The 27,974-nt window shown below is 47.6% G+C and overlaps 1 protein-coding gene across 1 annotated transcript; it reads right to left on the bottom strand.

The window, feature by feature from the left end:
- Window positions 1–419: 419 nt before the first annotated feature.
- On the bottom strand, window positions 420–27,892 carry LOC149274474 (uncharacterized). Its single transcript, XM_089505451.1, has 5 exons — window positions 27,862–27,892; window positions 26,421–27,766; window positions 13,125–13,361; window positions 1,272–1,283; window positions 420–995 (listed from the first exon to the last, which is right to left on the bottom strand). The coding sequence occupies exons 1-5, from the start codon at window positions 27,890–27,892 to the stop codon at window positions 420–422; spliced, it is 2,202 nt and encodes a 733-aa protein (XP_089361577.1).
- Between the last annotated feature and the right edge of the window lie 82 nt (window positions 27,893–27,974).

Here is a 27,974-nt window from a genome sequence, read left to right as displayed (position 1 = left end):
GCGCGAAGTGGCAGGTGGGAGTGGCTGCAGGCGGTCGGACTGCTGTGATGTCACACAAAAAGGGGCGGGCTTTGGATCAACGCCAGGGCTCTGTTTCTAGGCGTCTGCCGTATTAAAATAAACTTGGGTTTTGAGAGAAGGGGGGGGGGCTTTAAGGAGAAAAAAAACCAGACGACACACAGGTTTCTTCAACCTCTCTCTACACGATGAAGAACCTGTCTGCGGTTATTTTAAGATGTCCCCTAGGTGGAACAGCACCTTTAATGATTGGCTTCTCCTTCTTCGTGTAACAGAACGTGAGCGTCTAATAAATACATATTCTTAAATGTATAAATATTCAACGTTTAAAGGAACGCTGCCCTTCTAGTTGAGTCTACAACGTCCGCGATACTGTCCCTTCAACCGGGCACAAGCTTCACCTAGAACTTAGAACGTGAAAGCGCTTCCTCCTCCATGGTCGATGGAGGATTCCCCCGTTCCGACCCTGAAATCTGGCATCTTGCATGGAGCCTTTGGTGTTTGAGGAGATTGGACTTGTCGTTGAAGGGTTTTCCGCACTCGGGGCACGAGAAGGGTTTCTCGCCGGTGTGGATCATCTGATGCTGGGCCAGGTGCGAGCTGCGGGTGAAGCGTTTCCCGCACTCGGAGCACGAGAAGGCCTTCTCCCCTCTGTGGATCTTCTGGTGTTCCACCACGTGCGAGTTCTGGTAGAAGCTCTTCCCGCATTCGGAACAGGAGAAAGGCTTGTCTCCCGTGTGGACCCTCTGATGCGTGACCAGATCCGATTTGTAGGAGAAGGGCTTCCCGCACTGGCCGCACGCGAAAGGTCCATCCCTGGCGTGGAACTTGCGATGTTTTAAGAGGTTGGACTTGTCGCTAAAGCTCTTTCCGCATTCCGAGCAGGAGAACGGCTTCTCCCCCGTGTGAATCCTCCGGTGTTTGACCAGGTCCGCGTTACTCGCGAAACATTTCTGGCACACGGTGCAGCCGTAAACCTTGTAACCGTGTGTCCTCTTGTGACTTCTTTCACCTTTGTGAATCGTCCTGCTGCTTCCGCGACATTCCGAGGGCATCTTCTGGATTCTACTAATACTTTGACCGGGATTCACGCTATCGTCACATGTCACGGTAGGCTGCGTACGATCCGGTGGGCCCTCTTCTTTGTCCGAGTCCGGTTCCTCCTTGATAATAACAGATATATATTCCGATTCCGGATCTCCTGGCGTGTGGTCATCACCGTCCCCGCATGAAGACTCCTCGGACCGAGGAACCTTATCTCCTGTCTGTTCGTATTCCGCGGCTGGGTGGTTTTTAGCGTCGGAAGACTCTTCCTCAACGCGCGAGGAACGCTCCTCTTTAACGTGAATGAACACATAATCCGGTTGAGTTCCTTCTACATGAGAAGCTGGTTCCTCCTTAACATGATCAGGCGAAACATAAGGTTCCACGAGGTCTGGTTGTCCAGCCGGTTCCTCCTTAATAACAGTAGACGTATGTTCTGACGGAGTAGGAATGTCCTTGTTGTTGTAAACTCCATCTTGTTCTCTGTTGTTTCTCACGTTGTTACGTTGTATCATCTGTGCTATGCTCATTTTTAGAGATTTTGCCCACCGATCGGTTCTTATTTCGCCCCAATCTCCTCTCACCATCGAAATAACGAGGCTGTGAAGACCATCAGAGGCCTACGTCCTCCTGGGGATGGACCTATTGGAAATAAGCGCCGTGTAGGTTGTTTAACTAAACAAAATATGGGCGTACAAAGCACACAGTAATTTTCAGGCACCCGAGTGACGGTGACATAATTGACAAAAACTCTTACATCATACCCAAGTTTTAGACCTGGTCTCGAGTTACATCTTGTTTTTAAGCCTTCAGAAGACACTTGGGTCTGCTTAGGCTTTCTGCATGGTGTGGCTCCCCCAAACCCAATAGCCCCCTTTTTTTCCACCACCTCTCAGCTAAATAACCTGCAGGAGAAGCCTGTATGCATTCCCCTGAAAGTGATAGACTGCCCCTGGGGGGGTCTTCTGTAGAAGAGATGTCGGGGGCATTAGACTGTGTCTCCTTAAGCGGACATGGCTATATCTTCACATGTCCCAATAAATAGGACAAACATCGATCAGGACGCCAATTGTCTGGACTGACCCTGTAAATTCAGGGCTGTAGGCAGCTATGTCTAACTACACCCAAATCAGCAGAGGACCACAACGGTCTCCATCCCTGAGGACTCCAGAGATCCTCATAAAGCTTCTTTATATGATCTGCAAGGGATTTAACTCCCTTTTTTTTAGGTCTCACTAATACCCCCTTCATTAATCAGATACCACCTATACCTGAGCGTCTCAATTCTGTCTCCACTGCTCCTTCTGCTCAGCCTGTACCATACAGATCTAAAGCCCCGCCTCTTTCGGCCACCGTACCTTTCGGCTTCAACCTTTGTATTCTGCCGTCGCATCAAAGCTGCTGCGGGCGCAGGGGATTGTGGGAGGTGTAGTTTCTGCGGCTGAGCGCACTGCACACGCGTGCAAATAGATCAGACGCGTGTGTGTCATCATGGTAATGATGGAGCAGTAAGCGACGTCCATCTTTGAAAAGGGCAAATATACTTGTAACAGCTGTATAGCTAAAGTCCCGCGATTAGTGACTGGATGGACCTTTTTATCAATGGCTTCCCGACCTGCAAGTGCTGCCAACAATACCGATTTTATCAGGACAGTCCTGATGGCTAGATGTGCACACTGGCAGTTGTTCGAAATATTATACCAAATATACATTATTATACAGTATAAATCAATATATAATTATTATATCATACAAAGCAATACACTGGATAATATCTGTATAAGTGGAACCATTCTAAAGGCTATTTACAAAAAAACTTTTCTGAGGTCTTGTCACCATAGCAACGAATCTGATTGGAATATAATGTGTTGCTATAGCGATAAGACAATGCATTTAGCTGGTAGCGGACTAAGTAACTTCTTGGTAAATATATAAATAACTAGACATTTGTGAACAAAGGGTTTTATATATATATATATATATATATATATATATATATATATATATATATATATATATAAATCACGAAAAGAAATCACTCTGAAATGCGCTGATACACAAAGTTCCCAAGTCTCCTTTCCCGCAGCTCCACTTCTTCTCTTGCCTCTTCTCAGTCTTCTTTCTTCATCCACTTCTCTCCAGTATTAGTTGACCTGGCCTCCCGGAACGCTTCCTCAAAAAGGGCGGCGCCTCCGTGCACACCTTCTCCCCCGATTGGCTGAACAGGGGGAGAGGCTGTCCTCGTGTCCACCCTCTCGCGGGAGTTCTCCAAGAGGCAACCTGAGGACTTCCGGCAACCTGGTGGGTCCAGCCGGCAGCCCTTGTACTCATACCTCTTTTTCCATGCACAGTAGGTCATGAGGAACGTCCTGAAACTTGGTGGTGTCCGGCAAGTCACCATCGGTGCTCGGCCATTGTAGCTCAATGGTTTCCTCCTCTGTGTACTGGTAAACCGTGGCTGGCTCTTGGAGAGCTCCAGCTCTTCTCAAGAAATCCTCCATACTAAACGATAACATGCGACCATTTGACCGGTGCACGAACAGGAGGTCACGCCTGCCACCCCACAATATATAGATGGTACAGACAGGATGTTTGGGGCACTGACCAGCTATTTGAGGACAACGATGGCACAGATAAGCAGTTTGAGGGCACTGGCCAGCCATTTGGTACAAAGATGACTCAGGCAAGCTGTTTGGAGGTATTGAATAGCTGTTCGGGGGCAAAGATGGCACAGACAAGCTGTTTGTGGGCAGAGATGGCACAGGCAAACTGTTTGGGGGCAAAGATGGCGCAGACTACCACATGGATATTAATAAGACCGATAACGCCAGCCCTGACCTATACAGTCTGATTTATATTATAATATACACATATATACAATCTTGATGTAATAATAATAATAATTCCCTCACACTTTTTTAATTGGGAAAAATAAAATTACAAAATAAATGCAGCTGATTTTATTTCCTTTATAAGTAAAGTTTTTTGGAAGCTTCTGCGTGTAATCCGGGTCTGTGGTTCTGCTTAACAAAAAAAAAATCAACCTATTATTCGTTTTATTCGTATTCCTGTCAGATTCGCCCACATCAATCATGGCGGCAGAGCCCTCTCCCCCCCACTAAGCTCCCTTCCGTACAGGTCCCGCACGCCTCTCTATGGTAACAGATTCCGGCGCACGCGTAGTAGGATGTTTGGGTGTCCAGCGTGAGTTCCCAGTTTGGAAGAGCGTCTGGCAAAGTGCTCAGCGCTTTGGGCGTGACGTCATAACCGAGCGACGGTGTGAGGCTGTAAAGCAACCGAAAAGCGGGTAACGGAAGGTAGAGCCCCCCCACCAGGAGAGGGGCAGCGGGTGTGTGTACGGGGGGCAGCTGGGAAAAATGGGGGCAAATCACCCTGTAATGCTGTGCTACCCCGAGTCTTAGAATTAATTGATATGGCGCCGTCATATTCCGTGGGGCAGTACAAGGGGCAACTACGGCATGACACGTGGTCCAGCAGATATTTGGCCTCACAGAAGCAAAGCCTGATGGGTAATTTGACACGAGAGGGGACTAATTAATTATATAAGTTGATTAAATAAAGGTAATTACAGTCTAATATCTACACATATCGGGGCAATTAAGTTATTACCCCATTACCTTTTACCTCTCATGCATTACCTATGGAATGCCCCCTCAGAAAACATCACCATAGAGGTTTTGCCCCAGTCTCAGGGTGAAGGGGCAGATTCTTAGGGATTTTACCCCAGTCTCGGGGTGAATGGGCAGATTCTCAGGGTTTTTGCCCCAGTCTTGGGGTGAACAGGCAGATTCTCAGGGTTTTTACCCCAGTCTCGGGGTGAAGGGGCAGATTCTCAGGGGTTTTGCCCCAGTCTCGGGGTGAAGGGGCAGATTCTCATGGTTTTTACCACAGTCTCGGGGTGAAGGGGCAGATTCTCAGGGTTTTACCCCAGTCTCGGGGTGAAGGGGCAGATTCTCAGGGTTTTACCCCAGTCTCGGGGTGAACGGGCAGATTCTCAGGGTTTTTGCCCCAGTCTCGGGGTGAACGGGCAGATTCTCAGGGGTTTTTACCCCAGTCTCGGGGTGAATGGGCAGATTCTCAGGGGTTTTTACCCCAGTCTCGGGGTGAAGGGGCAGATTCTTAGGGTTTTTACCCCAGTCTCGGGGTGAAGGGGCAGATTCTCAGGGTTTTTGACCTCCGGCCTCTGTCAGTCATAACCCCTCCCCCTCCAGCCTCCTGAAGCTATAACCACTCCCCCTCCAACCTTCTACAGCCATAACCCCTCCCCTTTTAAAGTTTCCTTTCTCTTATTCACCCCCCCCCCGTTGATTATATTTCTACATCCTCGTTTCTGTCCCGAAAACTCTTACCCCCTAATTACTGCCACGAGAAATACCCCTCCCTCTTTTTACCCCTCCTTCTGTTACCCCTACTACTAGCACCTTAGATTGTAAACTCACGAGCGCAGCCCTCGTAACCCCGCCATTCCTGCCTGGGACTTTGTATAAAGCAGCATAAGTCTAGATTGCAAGCTCCCGGGCCGGGTTCTCAGCTCCTGATGTGTCTGTATGTATTAATTACCCCACTTATTATTATTATTATGATTTATTGTTTCATATAGTGCCATCATATTCTGTAGCGCTGTACAATGGGTAGACAGCACGTAACAAGTAGTATGTAGCATGTAACATAACAATCTGACTTACAGAAGCAGCAGGCGAGGCGGTCCCTGCGCACAGGAGTTTACGGGCGATGGGCAGGATTCAGGGCACCGATAGGCTCTTAAGTCTTACTCTGGAGATCATTTACCTTCTGACCGGAGAGGTGAGGCATTCTGGGAACTGACGTCACTAACGGAAGGGGCAGGGGTGGTGCGCATGTGTAATGTCGTCCCCCCCCCCACACACACACTGGAGACACTTTCCTGCCGCTGACCGAAGAGCTTCAAGCAGCCAATCAGAGGCCAGAAATGTCCCATCCTGGAGGAGGAGGGAAGATTTTCCAAGCAGGCTCTTGCTGGGATTTGATTGCTCCACCTGCTGGCCGATCACATGCATTGCGATCAGCAATTCAGGTCTCTATGGCTCCTGGCTTGCTGATCACAGAGGGAAGAGCGGGAGAAGCAACGTCTCTCCCTTCCGGCACAGGGACAACAAAAATATCGAATTTTTTTTAAAATTTATTTTTTTAATAAAATATAAATAAAAATGAGCAATAAAATAATAATAATAATAATTAAAGAAATGTAATAAGTGTTTTTATTGTGGAAAAAAATACATACATTTTTTGTTTACATTTTATTATAGGTTTTTACATACTATCCCTCACAATGTAATTATTTTTTTGCACGTTTCTATGGTTTCAAGCGAAAGCCCTATTTTTTTCTGAAATAAACGGTGCGTCAAAGACAAGACGCACGCTCGTTAGGGTGCTAAAAAAACAAAACCCTGCTTGGTTATTAAGACCAAGGCATTCAGCCATGATCGTAAGGAGTCAGGGTGTAAGCAGCATTAACCCTTGTGTGGTCAAGAGAAGAATTCCCAAAATGAGAATTTTATAAAGTTTAGTTTTTTTTTACTTTTGTTTCTCGATGCAAAGATATGACGGACTGTTTTGCAATGTAGGAGTATACTGTCGTGAAGCGCTGCGCATGCTGCGGCGGTCCCCATATGCCAGGAGCATCGGTCGAAACCCCGAGCCTGGTCTCCCCGCCGCCGCCGCCTCACTCGCAGATACCCGAGACAAGCGATGAGCAGAAGATCCTGGAGCTGACCAACAAGATCATCCAGCTTCTGACCGGAGAGGTGAGGGACCCGCCGGGAACGGGAACAAGGCGCCGGGGCACCGAAATCTTATGTCGTGGCTAACGAGCGTGACGTTCTGTGCGCCAGGTACCCGTAAGGTGTGGCGACGTGGCCGTCTATCTCACCGTGGAGGAGTGGGAGTACGCGGAGGGACACGGAGAGCTTTACAGGAGCGTAATGACAGAGGAGGAGAACAGCCGGCCGGTCGGTAAGAGGAGATTTCGTCCGTATCACGGCGGCACGCGTTGCCCGAGTCATCACTTGCAGAGATCGCGAAATAGCCTCCCAGCAGAGGTGGTAAAGGGTTAATACAGTGATAGGCAAATGGCTCCTGAATCTAAGACGAGAACGACGACTGATTAAGGTTTGAGTCTTTACAGCAGGAGGGGCAGACCAGACGGGGGCCGAATGGGGCCGATCATGTTTGCTCTCTACCCTTATAAGCGCATCCTGATCGTTTTAACTCTCTGCGTGATTGAGACCGAGTCATTCTATTGTTTCCCACGGTATGATAAGGAGTCGGGGGGGTTTAGTAGATCGGGGCTCAAATTACAGAGCGAGAACTCATACAAACGGCTGATATGCAGGCGCCTGAAGACACCCGGGGGGGGGGGGGCTAGATTTGTAAAAAAAAAACAAAAAACCAAGCAATTGTATTCTTCGTATTTTGCACATTTTTTATAGGTCAAATTGTTACAGTAAGTAGTAAAATAACTAATATTTTTTATATTTTCTCCCCAGAAGAGGGAGTGGAATTCAGAAATACACCCGAGGGATGCGCTGACTCTATTCTTTCACAAAATTACAAAGAAGGAGATATAAATGACATTAAAATAAATCCAGAACCAAAAGGCCCGAAGATCCACGAAGCAGGAAAGGCACAGGAGAAGGAAATAGACGAATTAACCCTACGTGAAGCAGGGAACATCCCCAACAGTGGCATCCATACATCCGCAGGGGATACGCAAGCGGGAAATACATGTTTTAACGGGGAATCCCCTGGCGTTTATACTCCGGAAGAACCAACACAGATTGAATATACGTCGGTATCTATCAAGGAGGAAACGGATCCATGCGGGAATCTCACAGTCATGGATCCCCCCGTAGACCGTAATCGAACGGAATATACGCCAGATCATTACAGAGGAAACGATGCGAGACAAGACAAGCGTACGAACGCCCTATCCAGGGCTGATGGAAATAATAAATCACCCCCAGTAATCCCTCAAATAACACAACAGTATAAGTGCCCCGAGTGCCCGCGATGCTACAGTACCAATTCGGAACTGGTCAAGCACCAGAGGATTCATAAGGTAAAGAAGCGGCAGTGTCCCGTATGCGGGAAAATGTTCCCGTGTAATTATCACCTTCGGGTGCATCAGAGGACCCACACGGGAGAGAAACCGTACTCGTGTTCAGAATGCGGGGCGTCCTTCACGGCGAAATCAAGTCTCGTGACGCACCAGAGGACTCACACGGGGGAGAAACCCTTCGGCTGCTGCGTGTGCGGGAAGAGGTTCAGCCGGAGGACGCAGCTTACTAAGCATGAGAACGCTCACACGCGAGAAAAAAGCATCTCGTGTGCAAAGTGTGGGAACGGTTTGGGCTCGGAGCACACATAAGTGGAACAACCCCTTCACGTCATACACCTCTGGGGAACCAGCTCGCGGAGAAAGCTGGACCAGGCTGAGCAGTACTATAGTGCAGCTTTACAAATTTGGGTTTCCTTCCCTGCTTTATCTGCCGTGTTTTGCCTGCTCAAGTAGCACTAAAAAGCGAGCCGACTATTTGGAGCGGTATCAGTATGTTTTGTATCGCTTCTGTATACTGTAATGTAGAATTGTGGAACGAACTGAGTTTTGTACCGATGTATCACGTGACCTGTACCTTTGTGACCATTTCAAGCTCCCTTTGAGGAGACGTAAGTGCCTACATGTGTACGGAATGCTGAGATACAGATCCGGCCCTGAAAAAGAAATGTCTCGAATGTATAAGTCCCGGCGTTGTTTTTCGAGGGTTCGTTTTGTTGCCGGGAGCGTGGTTAGAAGTGCGGCTGGGTGGTCCGAGCTTTATCAAGATTTATTTCCCATCTGCCATCTTTGTGCCTCCCCGTCCATGTTTAACGGTCTCTCCTCCAGTCCTCATAAGGCCTGCAGTACATTCTTCCACCTTTCCACAGTTCTGCCCTCACCCACCTGCCCCTGTGCCGTCTTGCTTTATAGAGACAGCCTGATCTAGTTACACCTAAACCAGTAGAGGGCACCAACCCATAGTGGCCCTTCTTGCCCCACCATACTCAATTGGACCACTACAAGTGTTTCCAATCTGTATTCTCCTGACTCCCTTAGTATGAGGACCTCTTTCTTTAGCGGTGGGGGTATCACGCCTAATCCTGCCCCCCCCACATATCTGTTCCCAAGCCTCAACCAACAAGCACAACCCGACCAATCTCATACAGCGAACGCCCTTCCCTCTTCAACCGTGCTCTGCATGGGGGATGGAAAAGGTTTTGGTGTAAGTGTCCTTTTCGACATGTACCGAGTCTTCCCTCCCTTTCATTCATCTCTTCTCTCCACTTCTCCACCTCTTCCATCTCCTCTCTCCGCCTTTTCTCCTACCCTATGCCCTACCACCATGGCGTTGCAGCTCTCGCTTCATGTCTATGGCCCCGATACCAGATGCTACCCTTCCCCCCCCCCCAACTCTCAGCTTCACTGGCCTCTTTCCTACCTTCGTGTTAACCATTTCTTGTCCAGACACCGCAGGCTCTGTATCTAAACACTTTCTCGACCGCGTTGCCCCTGGTACCCGAAGCTCTCCCCGACATCAACCATGCCATGCTAATAAAGCCCTTCTTCCAGAGGTGCTGCCGCGCTGCTGAATGCAACTTCAGGAACTTCAAATCAAGTAGAGACTTAATTCACTATAAACTCATACAATTCCTCTTCTCCAACCTCATATCCTCCCTTTCTGCCAACCTACAGTCCTCTCTCACTGCCCAAGAACTTCCCACCCACTTCAGAGGCAGAACTAAAAAAAACCCTCGGACACGATTTTTACTTCTTTGCCACAACCTTCTACCCACCGCCACCTTCCCCCTAAACCTTCTAACCTGGCACAATGTCTTGGGGCATATTTGGGCATTTGGCCCTCTCTTTCCTCTCCATATTCAGGCCTTTGCCAGATCCTGCCACGCCTAAAATATAAATATAATCTCATCCTCCCTTTCCACAAAAACCCATGTTGGGTCCCTTATGATCTCCCACCTTGACTATTGCAACAGCCCTCTGTTTGGCACTCAACTCTCTCAATTGTCCCCCCCCCCCCCGCCTCTGAAACCTACTTCCACCGAACCTCCATGTTGCCTCCTCAGTATTCAAGAAAAACCTTAAAAACCAAACAATAAAACACTTAAAAGGACAATCCGATGCCCCCTACAGTCCACCACCGAAGAATACACCTTAAAGTACTTTGTGAGAACGAGCCTTCTTCAACCTGTATCGAAAAACAAAACCATAGAGTTTCAGAGTGCCATCCATTGTCCCACCAAAGCAGCAAAGCCGTGGCAAGGAAGCGATCCCATTGAATTAATCGGGGGGGGGGGGGGGTCATTACAGCCCAGGAACTCTTAAACAAGCCAGCGCTGGAGCTGACTGCCAGAGGCTATACCGCGCATGGGCGTAAATGTCGGGGGTCCCGTCACGCTATACGCCCATATATCGCTTCGCCCTCCACTACGTCAAAGCACCCTGAGCCCGGTCTAATTTTTTCACGGCTATATCGCTTACCGAGGTGCTGAATCAGAGGGACATCGGCGCAAAAGAGACCCTCAAGCAATTTAACCCCTTAAGGACCAGGGTGGGGTTTTTTTTTTACGTTTTTGTACCCTTCGTGACAATGGCTGTTTTAACACTTTTTGCGGCGCCCGTGTTTAGCTGTAACTTTCTCCTCTGCTGTTTACTGAATCAGGTTAGATAGCGCTCCGGAATTTGATGGCGCTATATAAAACAATAAATAATAATAAATAAAAAAATAGGGAGGGGGGGGGGGGTCGGGACAAGAAAGGCTTTCTTCGGATACCATTTTTTTTTTATCATATCTAGTTTTCTATAAGAAAAAAACAAAACAAAACACTTTTTCTCACTTTCATTTGAAAGTCGTGCTTTCAACCCCCTCAGCTTCACTATACATGATGAAGGCCCAACCACAGTGTAATTCTGGTGCAGGAGCAACGTTGGCGTCCCTGTGTAATGTATAGCTAAGTCACTGAGCTTTCTTCAAAGTTTCCCTGCCCATTGAATTATACATTATGCAGGGCCATCTCAGCCATTCACAGCGGACGAGCCTGCTTGTGTTGGGCCTTCATAATGAAAAGTGAAGCATTAACGCCCCAACTTCTGTCCTCGTAGATCAAAAAAAAACAACAAAAGGGTTAAAATGGATCAGAGTTGACCTCGGTTGACCTTCCCGAGGATATACACCAATTTTCCTTTATTTTCCCCAAAAACGTTCAGCCGTTTTGCATAATAACCCCGGTTACATTAAACTTGCCCCCCCCTGTCTAGTCCACACGCTTTCTGAAAGGATCATCTATGAATTCAGTGAACCCGGCAGCCCACCCACCATTGATAGAGGCTGCCTTAACCAATCAACGATAAGCAGCTTAACAACAGAAGGAGACATAGCTCACTGGGGAGGAATAAAGATCGACAGAACAGGAAGTTAAGATGGCTGCTCCCATGGAATATACATAAGGTTGGGATTCTAATATACATTTATTGCTTGTTCTGTTTTACAAGTGTACAGTATCATGTGACCAAGACACACTGTATGATAGGCCAATCAGAGGGTGATTACAGTTAAAGGTGCTGTTCCACCTACTTTTAAATAATGTCCCGTTTTCCTGTAGTTTCTTGCTGAAAACCTTTCAACGGGGCCCCTCTATCTGTCCCCTCTGCCCCGACAATCTATGACATCACAGAAGGGGGCGTGAGCTCGAAGGCCTACTAGTTTAAAGGGCACCGGTTGTAGGCGGTCAGACTGCCGTCGTGTAACACACTGAGGAGCAGCAGCAGCAGCAGCTTTGGAAGAATTCCAGGACTCTGTTGCTAATCAGCTGCAGTATCTCTTTAAACCCTTTAAAAGCAGTTTATATGCGACAGGGACCCACGGGGAAGACAAATAAAACGCAGCTCTTTTACTTCTCTCTACATGATGCGGAAAGTATCTGGGAATGTTTTCTGAGGAACCATGGTTATTTATTACACGTTACGGGTTGTTTTTTTTCTTCTCAATAAAAACTTGTTTTTTGGAACATGCTGAATTATTATTATTTTATTTTTTTTTATAACCGTGGGCTGATGTTTTATATTATATATAATTTGTGGACTCGGCTTGTAGCTGATATTGTATTTTAAGCATTCAAACAGTCCCTCTGGTGGAAATCTGAAACGGCGGCGCATGAGCAAAGTTCGGACAAACGCATAGATCAACTGTCCTTTCAGTAGGAAGGTTCTACGTGGAGCCTGCTGGATATAAGTGAGCGGCACATGTTTAGGAACAAGTCCCATGATGCTCAGCCAACCTTAGGGTCATGGGGGGGGGTGTAGTCCACAAGGATTTGCCTCCATTTGGACAACCTGTGAAGAGGAGCGCAGGCCGATAGGCAGGATACGTGGGAAGATCGTCCCTTGGCGGCGAGGTCACGTGACCCGCGCCTACGTGTCTCCCCGCATATCGGCTTGCGGTCCAGGCAAGTCTTAGAACGCACCAAAGCGGCATATAAGGCGGCCGGGGGTGGGGTATTCCAGAGTAGGTGCTGGACCGGACCCGAGGTCTGACTAAAAGATGACCTCGATTAAAAGGTTGTTTTTTTTGCCAGATTATTTTTTGTTAAAAAAAAAAAAAAAATTTTTTTCCCTAAAGCGGAACTATCCCTAATAGATTGTAAGCTCACAAGAACAGGGCTCTCCTTCTGGTACCGGTCCACCTTACGGTTCTAATAGGTTTTTTGGTTTGGTAATTTGATTTAAATTCGATTTCATTTAAAATGTTGTTAACTCTTTGTTTACCCAACATTGTACTACCCCGGCCAGAGCTCTATACCTAAAACGTATAATAAGAAGGAATCATTCATTGGTTGGGGAAAGAAAAAAAAAATAAAAAAAATAATAATAATAAAATAATTACTATTTCTAGAGAAAGTTTTATAACATGCCCCCCCCGGTGTTAAGGAACGGGAAGCGACTTGGCTCCCACGTGAGTTCTTTGATGTCTGATGAGCTGCGAGCTTTGGGTGAAGGATCTCCCGCACTTGAAACACGTGAAGGGCTTCTCCCCTCGGTGAATGCGCTCGTGCTGCACGAGGCTCGATTTGTCCGTGAAGCGCTTGCCGCACTCGGAGCACGAGAAGGGCCGCTCGCCCGTGTGGATCCGCTCGTGCGTCTCCAGCTTGGACTTGTAGGAGAAGTACTTGCCGCAGTACGAGCAGGACAGCTTCTTTACTATGTGGGAGGCCTGGTGCCTGGCCAGGTTGGAGCTGGTGGTGAAAGATTTCTGGCAGTCGGAGCAGTGGTACATGCGCGGGGGGCTGTGCGTATGCTGGTGCGCTATGTAGGCGGCCATCTTGTGGATGCTTATATCGCACTCCACGAATTTCACGACCGTCAGGCCGCCGTGCGCCCCGTCTCCGCCGCCTTGGTTGGGTTCGTTCGCGTTGGCGCTACATGCCACCTGAGCGCGTCCCGTAGACGCGTACACGTCCGTACCAGCGAGGTTTCCTTCTGCGCCGGAGGGGGACTCCTCCTTGACCTGAACCGTCGGGAACTCCGTCGGCGTGGACTCTGGGGGTCCGTAGGTCTCAGAGTCGCTGAGGCTTCCTTTCTCGCAGACGTCGGATTCCTCCTTAACGTGGAAGGTGGTGTATTCCGTCTCCGGCCCCTCGGCGGGGGTACAGTCGGCTCCGTCCTCGAGACTCTGATCCCCGCAGGAGGTGGTTTCCTCTTTGATGTGGACACGGGTATATTCTGCGTGTGGACTTTCTGCACGCGTGTACACGTTAGTGTCCGTGTCGATGCCTCCTTCAAAGGAGGCTGTAGCCGATGCCGTGATTCTGCAAGGTCTACTCTGTCTCCTCCGCGGTTTGTTTGTTTTTAAGTGCTTTTTTTCTGGATTATCTTTGGCATCGCTTACTTCTTCGTCCGAGCGACCTGGGGAGGAAAAAGACGGGATTAGTTATACGGCCGGAGAGTATATAATATATAATATGAGGAATATACAGGGATATAACGGGTTATAAGGACGGGATTAGTTATACGGCCGGAGAGTATATAATATATAATATGAGGAATATACAGGGATATAACGGGTTATAAGGACGGGATTAGTTATACGGGGGGGAGAGTATATAATATATAATATGAGGAATATACAGGATATAACGGGTTATAAGGACGGGATTAGTTATACGGTCGGAGAGTATATAATATATAATATGAGGAATATACAGGGATATAACGCGTTATAAGGACAGGATTAGTTATACGGCCGGAGAGTATATAATATATAATATGAGGAATATACAGGGATATAACGGGTTATAAGGACGGGATTAGTTATACGGGGGGAGAGTATATAATATATAATATGAGGAATATACAGGGATATAACGGGTTATAAGGACGGGATTAGTTATACGGCCGGAGAGTATATAATATATAATATGAGGACTATACAGGATATAACGGGTTATAAGGACGGGATTAGTTATACGGCCGGAGATTACATAATATATAATATGAGGAATATACAGGATATAACGGGTTATAAGGACAGGATTAGTTATACGGCCGGAGAGTATATAATATGAGGAATATACAGGATATAACGGGTTATAAGGACGGGGTTAGTTATACGGCTGGAGAGTGTATAATATATAATATGAGGAATATACAGGGATATAACGGGTTATAAGGACGGGATTAGTTATACGGCCGGAGAGTATATAATATATAATATGAGGAATATACAGGATATAACGGGTTATAAGGACGGGATTAGTTATACGGGGGGAGTATATAATATATAATATGAGGAATATACAGGATATAACGGGTTATAAGGACGGGATTAGTTATACGGGCCGGAGTGTATATAATATATAATATGAGGAATATACAGGATATAACGGGTTATAAGGACGGGATTAGTTATACGGCCGGAGAGTATATAATATATAATATGAGGAATATACAGGGATATAACGGGTTATAAGGACGGGATTAGTTATACGGCCGGAGATTACATAATATATAATATGAGGAATATACAGGATATAACGGGTTATAAGGACGGGATTAGTTATACGGCCGGAGAGTATATAATATGAGGAATATACAGGATATAACGGGTTATAAGGACGGGGTTAGTTATACGGCTGGAGAGTGTATAATATATAATATGAGGAATATACAGGGATATAACGGGTTATAAGGACGGGATTAGTTATACGGCCGGAGAGTATATAATATATAATATGAGGAATATACAGGGATATAACGGGTTATAAGGACGGGATTAGTTATACGGCCGGAGAGTATATAATATATAATATGAGGAGTATACAGGGATATAACGGGTTATAAGGACGGGATTAGTTATACGGCCGGAGAGTATATAATATATAATATGAGGAATATACAGGATATAACGGGTTATAAGGACAGGATTAGTTATACGGCCGGAGAGTATATAATATATAATATGAGGAATATACAGGATATAACGGGTTATAAGGACGGGATTAGTTATACGGGGGGAGAGTATATAATATATAATATGAGGAATATACAGGGATATAACGGGTTATAAGGACGGGATTAGTTATACGGCCGGAGAGTATATAATATGAGGAATATACAGGATATAACGGGTTATAAGGACGGGGTTAGTTATACGGCTGGAGAGTGTATAATATATAATATGAGGAATATACAGGGATATAACGGGTTATAAGGACGGGATTAGTTATACGGCCGGAGAGTATATAATATATAATATGAGGAATATACAGGGATATAACGGGTTATAAGGACGGGATTAGTTATACGGCCGGAGAGTATATAATATATAATATGAGGAGTATACAGGGATATAACGGGTTATAAGGACGGGATTAGTTATACGGCCGGAGAGTATATAATATATAATATGAGGAATATACAGGATATAACGGGTTATAAGGACAGGATTAGTTATACGGCCGGAGAGTATATAATATATAATATGAGGAATATACAGGATATAACGGGTTATAAGGACGGGATTAGTTATACGGGGGGAGAGTATATAATATATAATATGAGGAATATACAGGGATATAACGGGTTATAAGGACGGGATTAGTTATACGGCCGGAGAGTATATAATATATAATATGAGGAATATACAGGATATAACGGGTTATAAGGACGGGATTAGTTATACGGGGGGAGTATATAATATATAATATGAGGAATATACAGGATATAACGGGTTATAAGGACGGGATTAGTTATACGGGCCGGAGTGTATATAATATATAATATGAGGAATATACAGGATATAACGGGTTATAAGGACGGGATTAGTTATACGGCCGGAGAGTATATAATATATAATATGAGGAATATACAGGGATATAACGGGTTATAAGGACGGGATTAGTTATACGGCCGGAGATTACATAATATATAATATGAGGAATATACAGGATATAACGGGTTATAAGGACGGGATTAGTTATACGGCCGGAGAGTATATAATATGAGGAATATACAGGATATAACGGGTTATAAGGACGGGGTTAGTTATACGGCTGGAGAGTGTATAATATATAATATGAGGAATATACAGGGATATAACGGGTTATAAGGACGGGATTAGTTATACGGCCGGAGAGTATATAATATATAATATGAGGAATATACAGGGATATAACGGGTTATAAGGACGGGATTAGTTATACGGCCGGAGAGTATATAATATATAATATGAGGAGTATACAGGGATATAACGGGTTATAAGGACGGGATTAGTTATACGGCCGGAGAGTATATAATATATAATATGAGGAATATACAGGATATAACGGGTTATAAGGACAGGATTAGTTATACGGCCGGAGAGTATATAATATATAATATGAGGAATATACAGGATATAACGGGTTATAAGGACGGGATTAGTTATACGGGGGGAGAGTATATAATATATAATATGAGGAATATACAGGGATATAACGGGTTATAAGGACGGGATTAGTTATACGGCCGGAGAGTATATAATATGAGGAATATACAGGATATAACGGGTTATAAGGACGGGATTAGTTATACGGGGAGGAGAGTATATAATATATAATATGAGGAATATACAGGGATATATAACGGGTTATAAGGACGGGATTAGTTATACGGCCGGAGAGTATATAATATATAATATGAGGAATATACAGGGATATATAACGGGTTATAAGGACGGGATTAGTTATACGGCCGGAGAGTATATAATATGAAGAATATAAATAAGGCATTTAATTTAATGGCGCACAAACGCAATGGAATCTCGCCTTACTTGGTGAGCTTTTCCTCACGCTGTCCTGGCAGCCTTCCAAATACTAATTTTAAAAAAAAAAAGAAGATTTGAAAGAATATTGGTATTACGCAGCAAACAGCTCGTATGTTATAAATACACAAAATCATACCGTTGTACAGCACTGCAGAATATGATGGCGCTATATAAAAGAATTAATAATAATAATAATAATAATAAAGAGAGTCCACCGATTGGATGGACTTCTGTACCAAGAACATTTTGATATCCTGAAGGGCAAATCCCAGTGAGCTTCTACTGCAGGAACGGCTGAGCCGGCCCCTGTATAATATATCCTTAAGCCAGTGGACCGGGCCCTGTGTAATGTATAGTGAAATCAGCAAGCGGGCCCCCAGTATAATGTATAGTTATATCAGCGAGCCGGCCCCCTGTACAATGTATAGATGAATCAGTGACACTTGGCGCTCACCTCTCCGGTCAGCGGATGAATGATTTTGCTGGTCAGTTCCAGGATCCGATCGTTGTTCGTCTCAAGTAGCGGCGAGTGAGACGGGGCCCCTGTGTCGGAGCCCCGGGCCCTGCAGCGCCTGTCCAGCACGCACGGACCGCCGAGCTTCGCGTCGTCCTCGCCGGCTTTCTTCACGATAACATAATCCTGGAAACGCACAGACACTGAGCAGAGCGCTCGGCACAAACCCACCAGACACACAGATCGGCCCCATCCGGCCCCCGTCTAGTCTGTAAAGACTCAGACCTTAATCAGTCGTCGGTCTCATCTTAGACTCAGGAGGCGTATGTCTGTCCCATGCATGTTTACATCCCCTTGCTGTATTACCCTCTACCACCTTTGCTGGGAGACTGTTCCACTTATCCACCACCCTCTCAGTAAAGTAGACCTTCCTAACCTTTCATCCGAACCTCCAACGCTCTAGTGTTAGATCATAACCTCTCGCTCTGACATTTCTCCTCCTTTCTTGAACCCGTTTATGTATTTTAAATGTCTCCCCCCCCCCCCCCCAGCCGGATAGGCCGAGACTCCCGAAGTCCTACCCGCCCCGCACGGAATCCTCACCTCTCCCGTTAGCAGGTAGATGATCTCCAGCGTAAGACTCAAGATCCTCTCCGACGTCTGATTCTTGTCCTTGTTCATTCTGAGCACGTCGGGGGTGGTTTGGGGGGGGGGGGGGATCGTCGATCCTGCGTCCGCTGTAAAGGGGTGGTTTCCAGGGCAACCAAAGACGATGAGCCTGGAAAAAATAATAATAATAATAAAAAAATATATTATTTTGTGAAACAAAAAAGTGATTCGCTTTCACAATTTAAAAAAAAAACAAAAAAAGAAAAAAAGTATTTGGAGCAAGTCGGCCCCCGCCTAATCTGTAAAGCCTCCCATGCTTAGAGGGACACTGCAGCCATTATATGCAGTTAAATGTATACGATAGGTGCGCTGTCCCTTTAAATCACCCCCACTTTAAAGTTTGTATCGCCCGACGCCCCCTCGCCCGCCATATGGAGATACTATATACTTAATACCCCCCCCCACACCACCTTCCTAATACCCCCCATTCCACCCCACAAACCACCTTCCTAATACCCCCCCACACCACCTTCCTAATACCCCCCCACACCACCTTCCTAATACCCCCCCCACAAACCACCTGCCTAATACCCCCAATGATACCGACCATCTCATTATTTTCCTGTCATGCCCTACAGTATATTTAACCCCTTCCACAATTACAACCCACCACAGGCTCATAAACTACCCCAGGGTGCAGAACATGTCACCTCATCACTTCTATACCAACCCCGCACTTACTTTACCGTCTGCTCCTGCCTGCGAGACCGGGCACTGTCTCCACTACCCCCTTATCCAGTTGTTTTGAGTTTCCACGGTCCAACCGTGAAGCTAATAAGGGAAACTTCCGGCTTTCCTGTCGTGCGCCGGATTTGACGTCAGGCGACTCACGCGCACTGGCTAGTTTGCCAACAAAGGGACGTTAGAGACTGCGCATGCGCAGGAGGCGGTCCACCGTCCTGTTACTGTAGAGACGCGGAAGTGGCGGAAGAGAAGCACTCGGTGCGAGGCAGTTACAGTGCGCCTTTGGAGCTGCTCCCCGGAGTCTTTGGTAATGTTCGCTTCTAACGCACGGAAGGCTCCAGCAGAGTTACCGTTTAAACCGTAGGTATAAAATGTGCCCACATCCGCCAAGTGGCCCTGTTTAGTCTAACCAGTCCCTACGGCTGTTTTTCCTCCCCTGATGCCCCACTCAGTTATACAGATACCCAGTGGTCCGTTTGGACTCTAGTATGTGTTGTTTTACTCTCCATCGGGTCAGGACTTACAGGACAGAGACCTATGGCCGGTATTTGCCCCCAAGATCTGATATCCAGCTGAAATCAGGGAGCCGCCCGTGGTTACCATCTTCCCCCGCAGACCCGCTACTGGGCTGAGGTGGGCCAGGTGCAAATTCTTAACCGTGTGCAAAGGAGAGCCTGATGGAGTACTGTGTGTGATTTGGCTGTGACCATTGTATGTAAATTATCCCCCCCCCCCCGTTACAATATATATAATATCTAGCGAGGAGTTAGAAATAATATTAAAGTAATATATCTGTTATATGTAATATAATTTATATATATTATGAGTCTCGGGGTGGGGTCTCGGCCATAGGTTCCCAGGATCTGCATACAACATGTACTTATTACTCATTTATTCCCCCCCCCCCCCCCCCAGTTAGACTGAATCCGACCGGAGAACGGCCCACCGCAAGCAACTAAATCTACTACTACTTCTCGGAGCAGCCGACCGACGCGGCCGCGATGGCCAAAGACAGGAATTGGATGGGCAAGCAGATCTTGGACCTCACCCTGGAGATCGTCTTCTTACTGACCGGATCGGTAAGCGGGTTCTGGGAATGATCCAGTGACATCACTTCTATCTATGCCAAGTGATGTCATAAAAATTGTGGCGGGGGGGGGGGGGCTGGCATTGAGGGTTCAGACACGTGCTGCTTACCCAGAAAACGGGGGGACAACACGGACAAACCAATTTTTGTTCGGCGTCAGCAACGTTGAGATACTTGTAGGGTTAATAAATGAGGTTTCGCTGGAGCGCCTGGTCAGATGTATAAACTGAAGAGGTCTTTCTAGGACAGCCTTGTCGTAGGCGAGTCTGGCGGGGGAGTCACTCACCGCAGGAGTCCCAGCGTGAAGGAAGAGTTCTGCACCGGCTCAGGGGAGAGAGGCAGCGAGCAGAAGATCCTGGACCTGACCAGCAAGATCATCCTGCTGCTGACCGGAGAGGTGAGGGACCGGCCGGGAACGGGGGGGGGGGAATCGTGCCGCGAGACCGCGACGTCTTCTTTGGTAACCCTGTCGCTGTGTCTCAGGTTCCTGTGAGGTGTGATGATGTCACCGTCTGTTTCTCCATGGAGGAGTGGGAGTTCATAGAGGTGCACAAGGAGCTTTACAAGGACATCATGATGGAGAATCGCCAACCCCTACGCCCCTTGGGTAAGAGAATGTTAGGCTTAGAGAGTTGGTTTTTGTACTCGATTTATAATTGCCATATTTGCTCGATTATAAGACGAGGGTTTTTTCAGAGGAAATGCTCTGAAAAATATCCCTCGTCTTATATTCGAGATCTAATCAAACGTCCAATGGAGGTGTGACTAAAAACCAGATCCCCCGCAGCGCTGCAGGGGACCCGCATCCTCCTCTTCAGCAGGTGGTGGAGGTCTTTGCGATGCGCTCAGACAACCTCTGCTGCTTCTACGACGGAGCGCCGGCCGGCGTCACAACCTTCCGGTGCTCATTCATAGAAGTGCCGGCAGCAGCAGAGGTTGACTGTGCGCATCGCAGAGACCTTCACCGGCTGCCGCCACTACACGTCAAGGAATCTGAAGCATGGGGAAAAGTCTAGGGAAGCACTGGTAAGTCGGGGGGAGGGTAAGAGTGGCGTATGAGGGGTTGTAAGGACTTTCTGGAGGCAGAGTGGCAAATAGGGGGGGGTCTCCAACTGGCAACTAGGAGACAGAGCTAAAGGTCTCAGTGCCAGTGTCCCGTGCTCCCTGTGACACGAGTATGACATCATCCCCATGCGTCATCAGTGACTGCCTGCAAAGTAAAGTTGATTGGTAGTTTCGCGTAAAGTAAAAGCTGTACTGTTCACAATTTCTTTCAAACAGATGCATCCAACGCCAGCAACGACCCCGAAGGAAGCTACACCCGCGTGTCTTCTCCAGATCACGTAACCGTCAATACAGCTGGCAATCTCGATGGTGGGAATAACTCGCGGGATGTTCGAGAGGAACACGCGAGCGAAGAAAGAAATCTCACGGATCCCGCTGCAACACACGCACACGGAGAAAGTACTCTTCCTCAAGTGAAGGACGAATCCTCCCAATATAAAGTAGGAAGTCCCACGGAGGTGAATACTTCGAGGTCATCGGAGCTTACAAAAATAGACGATAAAACCGATCGTTCCAAGGAATGCGGAGCAACGGAGAGGAACTCGCAAGGAACGACAGATCGGACTACAGCGACTGAGGGCGCCGGGGGCAATATTAAAAAAGAGAGCCCACGTATTCCTCCTACCGTACCCCCAACCACGGAGAAAACGTACAGCTGCACCGAGTGTCGGAAATGCTTCAAAACTAAATTCGATCTCATTAAACACCAGACGGCCGGCGAAAGGTGCAGCTGGACTTGCACCACCTGCGGGAAGACCTGTTCCTCGCGGTCGATTCTCGTTAAACATTACGGCGTGCACACGGGATTGTTGTCGTCGGGCCGCGTGCCCCCGTGTGTGCCAGGCGCGGGGTGGCAGCGCAGGCCCCGACACGGATTACAAAGTAGGCTCCCTCCCCCGCGTACATTGCGGGACGCCGCGCCCCCGCCTCCAGCGACTTCCTGCGCGGGACAGCGTGGAAAAAGAAAAGGGGGGGAGCCGTGGCACTTCGCTCCCTTAAAGGTCCTTAAATTGCGATAATTATGATGAAACGGGCCAAACCCGTCCCCACCATAAGAGACGTACCTGGGCCGCGATGTTGCCGGAGCCGGATCATGGCTCACCTTGCTTAGGGCCCGCCCCTTAATAATATATATTATTAATATATATATATTTATTATCTTAATCCTCCATGTGCTCGCCTGCCTTGCGTCTAGGGCGGGAGGTTCCAGAGAGCATTTATCCCTCGTTCTTTCTGACGCCGCGTGTGCACGGCCGCATCCTGGTGAATGCTGCGGAATATTTGGGACCGCCAAGTTTTTTTTAAATTTGATTTAGACTTTTCTTTTATCATTTTGTTAAATTGGGGGGAAAAAAAAAACACTTTTGCACAGTACTGTACATATTTAATAATTCTATTGAAAACGCTTATAAGTGTTTAACTTTTCTTTTAAAGCATCGAGGACGTACTTATGGGCCAGGCTTGCTCGCTTTCCTTCCTTTCGGGTAATGCGTGGCCACCACGGTCTCCTTTCTAATAGAAGCTCATCGTGACTGTGTGTGTGTTCTGTGGATGTGCAAAGGGTCTGTAAGGATTTCCACATTCACACGAGACGGCTTCCTCATTTTTAATAAATCTGTGTGTTATCTCTGGTCGTGTAATTGCTTGGCTCCTGTCCGCGTATTTTCCAGGCCTGTATAAATATCAGGGGGATAAAATGTAAAAATGCAGTTCCTCCTTAATACGGAGAGACAGATTCTGAATCTGACACGGATTTTCCTTTTTTCGAATCACATTCTTTTTTTAAGCCCCTTCCTGACCCTTATGACATACTATTACGTCCTCTAATACAATCTAGATAACTGTGGACTTAATAGTTTGTACTTTGTTTTTTTTGTGGTGATGGGGCGCTTTTCTTTGCCGGTATAAGGGTGATCCGTCCGGTCTCAGAACGCCTGGGGTCACCCCTGTCAGCAAGCATTGGCTTCCTGCTTACTGATCCAGTGTCTCCGCGCTCCACGTGAGCACTGATTTCTTCAGAATGCTGGAGAATGTCTGAATGGAAATTCAGGCGTTCGCTGCCGTAACAACCTCTGATAAGCAAGGCACTGCACTCAGCAAAGCAGGGCAATGGAGCTCTGCTTGCTGATCACTCTGTGATCAGCAGCAATGAGGCTCAACGTGAAAAGAGGAAGAAACGGAGTCTCTCTCGCTTCCAAACATATTAAAAATGTAAAATATTTAAAAAGGTAATTAAAAAATATACAAACATGTCATCATGACAGAAGGGGTACCATCCAGTTCCAAGGGGTCATAAAGACTTCAAGATACCTGGGACTCGTGTCCAGGCGGCGGACCGCATCTCTGACGGCGTCTTTGTGACAGCTCGGTTCCCGCTTTCCGTCAGAGTACACTCAGAACGCGTTGCACCGGGCGGCACTTGGAGCAGGCAAAGCTAAGCGGCCCCTTACCTCCCCTGGTACCTAAAATCCACACGTTAAAACCCACACTTCATACGGATCACTCCCTTACCTTGCGTAGAGCTCTTCCATGTGTGAACACATCTACAAACACACATACATCTATCCTCACTCATCACACCTGATACTTCATTCCCTTACCTTGCGTGGAGCTCTACCATGTGTGAACACATCCATCCTCACTCATCACACCTGATACTTCATTCCCTTACCTTGCGTGGAGCTCTTCCATGTGTGAACACATCCACAAACACATCCATCCTCACTCATCACACCCGATACTTCATTCCCTTACCTTGCGTGGAGCTCTTCCATGTGTGAACACATCCACAAACACACATACATCTATCCTCACTCATCACACCTGATACTTCATTCCCTTACCTTGCGTGGAGCTCTACCATGTGTGAACACATCCATCCTCACTCATCACACCTGATACTTCATTCCCTTACCTTGCGTGGAGCTCTTCCATGTGTGAACACATCCACAAACACATCCATCCTCACTCATCACACCCGATACTTCATTCCCTTACCTTGCGTGGAGCTCTTCCATGTGTGAACACATCCACAAACACACATACATCCATCCTCACTCATCACACCTGATACTTCATTCCCTTACCTTGCGTGGAGCTCTACCATGTGTGAACACATCCATCCTCACTCATCACACCTGATACTTCATTCCCTTACCTTGCGTGGAGCTCTTCCATGTGTGAACACATCCACAAACACACATACATCCATCCTCACTCATCACACCCGATACTTCATTCCCTTACCTTGCGTGGAGCTCTACCATGTGTGAACACATCCATCCTCACTCATCACACCTGATACTTCATTCCCTTACCTTGCGTGGAGCTCTTTCCTATACAAACCACCACATTCACACACGCTTTCTCAGCTTCCCAACAACAATCACCCTACAGACTGCACCTGGCGTAAACAATGAGAGAGCCAACTCTACCACACTGGCATTCAATTGTACTTCTGGAATAAATGAATTACAAAAGGGGATTAAAAAATACCTGCTTAAAATTGTTTAGGCCCGCTTGCTCCCTGGACCCTGCTTGCGTTTCCTCCGACCCTAACCCCTCGCCTGTTTGTTGGGCATTGTGACCGCAGCCTGCCTTTTTGGCCTTGGAGCTATCTGACCAACCACCGCTGGTGTTTTGGTTCCCCTGCCTACGGTTTTACGCCCCTGGGACTGGTCTGGCGCTACATGTTAAGGTCTATCGTCGGTTGTCCTCACACAACAACCAAGCCAGTTCCTGGAGCCTACGGTTAGCATACTAATTGTCCTCTCACGAAACAGCTGTATTCCTTGACCAACACTACGCAGGGCTTCTTGAGGAACCAGAAACACCTAACAAGCGATCCAGGCCGCCCAACTGCTTAGTGAGAAGATCCCACTTCTTGTCTATGAAATGACCTGTATTTTTTGACCCAGGCCACGCAGGGCTTCCAGAGAAACCAGAAACATGGCCACCCGCAAGATACCCAGTCCACCCAACTACTTACCGAGAAGATCCCAACTTGTTGTCCACCTCAAGAGACTTGTATCTCTCGACCCAGGTCACGCAGGGCTTCCAGAGAAACCAGAAACACGGCCACCCACAAGATATCCAGGCCGCCCAACTACTTACCGAGAAGATGCCTCTCGCACCCCCTTTCCTGAGCCCGCTGAGGTAGATGTTGGTGCCATTCACCTACTTCCTGCTACCTGAACGAATTTAAATACAAATTTTGCCACTTTCCGGAATCCAAAAAATCAGTTTGTTTGTTTTTATTTAAAACATCATCTTCTCACCCTTTGAGGGCAACACAATCCAGGAATTCACAACGAAATCGAACGTTCGCACAAACTAAACGCGGAACACCACTGAGCAGAGCGAACTTCCACCAGTCTAGCGTCACCATTACCAAAGTACAACTGCGGACTGTCTAATATTTACCACCACTGGGCAATTATAACGCGACTACGGCATCGTTACTACTAGCAGGTAAACTAGGCGTGTGTCAGTTCATTCACATGTAACATTGTTTTTACATACTACTGAACACGTAACAACGTCATGAGTTCTAAGGCCGTCCATCAAGGGCCATTATTGACCAAAGCGTCCATTGACCAAACCATTTAGATGTTCAAAGGAATGCCTGGCGGCAAATCTATGTCCACCATGTCCTTCACGTGGCCACCACGTCCGACAAATGAGATATCAACTGTTATTCCAATCCATATGTACATATATAATATATGTGTTATTTCTCCATGTCGGAGCCAAAAGGTTCCAAGTCTCGGATTCTGGAGGGACCATGCAGCGCGTCTGCAGAGAATTCTTGTCCCATCTCTAGGATAAGTGCTTTTTTCTGCCCCCCCCAACCTAGAACCTTTACCCCTTGGACCTGTCGGTGGAAGGAACCGCCGAGTTAACAGCTGGACAGCTTCTCGCGAGCGTGCGTGCGCTGATGCCTGGCGAGGTGTATGTGGCGAATGAATGATTTCCCGCATTCCGTGCAGACGAACGTCTTTCCCGTCTTGTGGGTCTTCTCGTGCTTGAGGAGGCTGGACTTCCGGGTGAAGCACTCGCCGCATTCCTCGCAGGAGAACGGCTTCTCCCCCGTGTGCGTCCGCTGGTGCTCCAGGAGGATGGCTCTCCTCGTGAACGATTTCCCGCACTCGGAGCACGAGTAAGGGCTCTCGCCCGTGTGTATCCTCTGATGCTGGAGCAGTTGCGAGTTCTGACTGTAACACTTCCCGCACTCGGAGCAGGAGAAGGGCTTCTCCCCCGTGTGCGTCCGCTGGTGCGTGATGAGGTGCGAGCTGCGGGCGAAGCATTTGCCGCAGTCGGGGCACGAGAAGGGCTTCTCGCCCGTGTGGATCATCCGATGCTGGACCAGCTGGGACTTCTGGGTGAAGCACTTCCCGCAGTCGGAGCAGCCGAAGGGCTTTTCGCCCGTGTGAATGCGCTTGTGGGCGATGAGGTCGGCCTTGAAGGAGAACGTTTTGCCGCACACGGTACACGTCAGCTTTTTGTCCTTGTGGACGGCCTGGTGTTTGAGGAGATCCGACTTGTTGCTGAAGAATTTCTGACACTCGGGGCAGGTGACCATCCTCTCTCTACAGTTCGATTTCTGGTAGACGATGAAGCCAATGATCTGGCTTCCCCCGCACGGGCTGAAGGCCGTGGCCGATGGCGTGCTCTCCATTCTCGGGACGTTGCTTGCGCTCTCGCCGTCTTTCGTCCGAGCGGAATCGCTTTCCTGCGAGTTTTCCGCCGACCTGCTAACGTCCGAGTCTTTCGTGCCTCGTTCCTCCTTACAATCGGCGGAGGAACATTCCGACCGCGTGGGCTCCGTGAGAGCGCCAGTGTCTGTGTCCGTGAGGCTTCCCTCGTCGCACGAGAAGGATTCCTCCTTTATAACGAAAGACGTATATTCTATCTCCGTGTCGGTGTCCGTGGCGTTTCCCTCACCGCAAGACTCGGGCTCCTCCTTAACATGGACGGCCATACCTTCTGCCCGCGCGTTCTCCTGGCCTGGATAAATATTACCTTCCGCCATATCTTCTTCTTCGTACGAATCCAATTCCTCCTTAATACGAACGGAGAGATATGCCGAATCGCGTTCTTCCTTGATACGGCCGGACGCGCGTTCTACCTCCGACGGCTCGTCTTGCGGATCATTAACACGGTCCACTTGTGGCTCGTTGAGTTCATCAGGTCCCACGGCGCTTAGATCTTCATACACGGGATCTGAGAAAGAAAGAAAACGGCCTGGTAACTGGTTGACTCGTAACCGCGGCGCCATCTGTCGGGGCGAAGTTCTGCAAACATCAATAAACTTGGGCCCGTTCCCACGTTCTAGGACTATAAGATCGAGAATAATGGATGTTTTATGACGGAACCCCTTAACTTCCTTCCTCGATTCACGGGGGAACCCAGCATGCGGTATCCCGACCTACCCAATGAGTGGAGCGTCCGCTCATTCTCCATCTTCAACTGGCTTGTAGAGGTCCTTCTGTTCTCCTAGATACCCCCGACACTTGGAGAAATAGAAAGTGACGTTATAGAACAC

The sequence above is a fragment of the Sceloporus occidentalis genome, unplaced genomic scaffold (genome assembly GCF_023333645.1).
Source record: "Sceloporus occidentalis isolate IW3139 unplaced genomic scaffold, rSceOcc1.0.p SCAF_329, whole genome shotgun sequence".
In the NCBI taxonomy this organism is placed as follows: Eukaryota; Metazoa; Chordata; class Lepidosauria; order Squamata; family Phrynosomatidae; genus Sceloporus; species Sceloporus occidentalis.
Note: the sequence above shows the minus strand (reverse complement) of the source record. Positions and strands in the feature narration are given on the sequence as shown.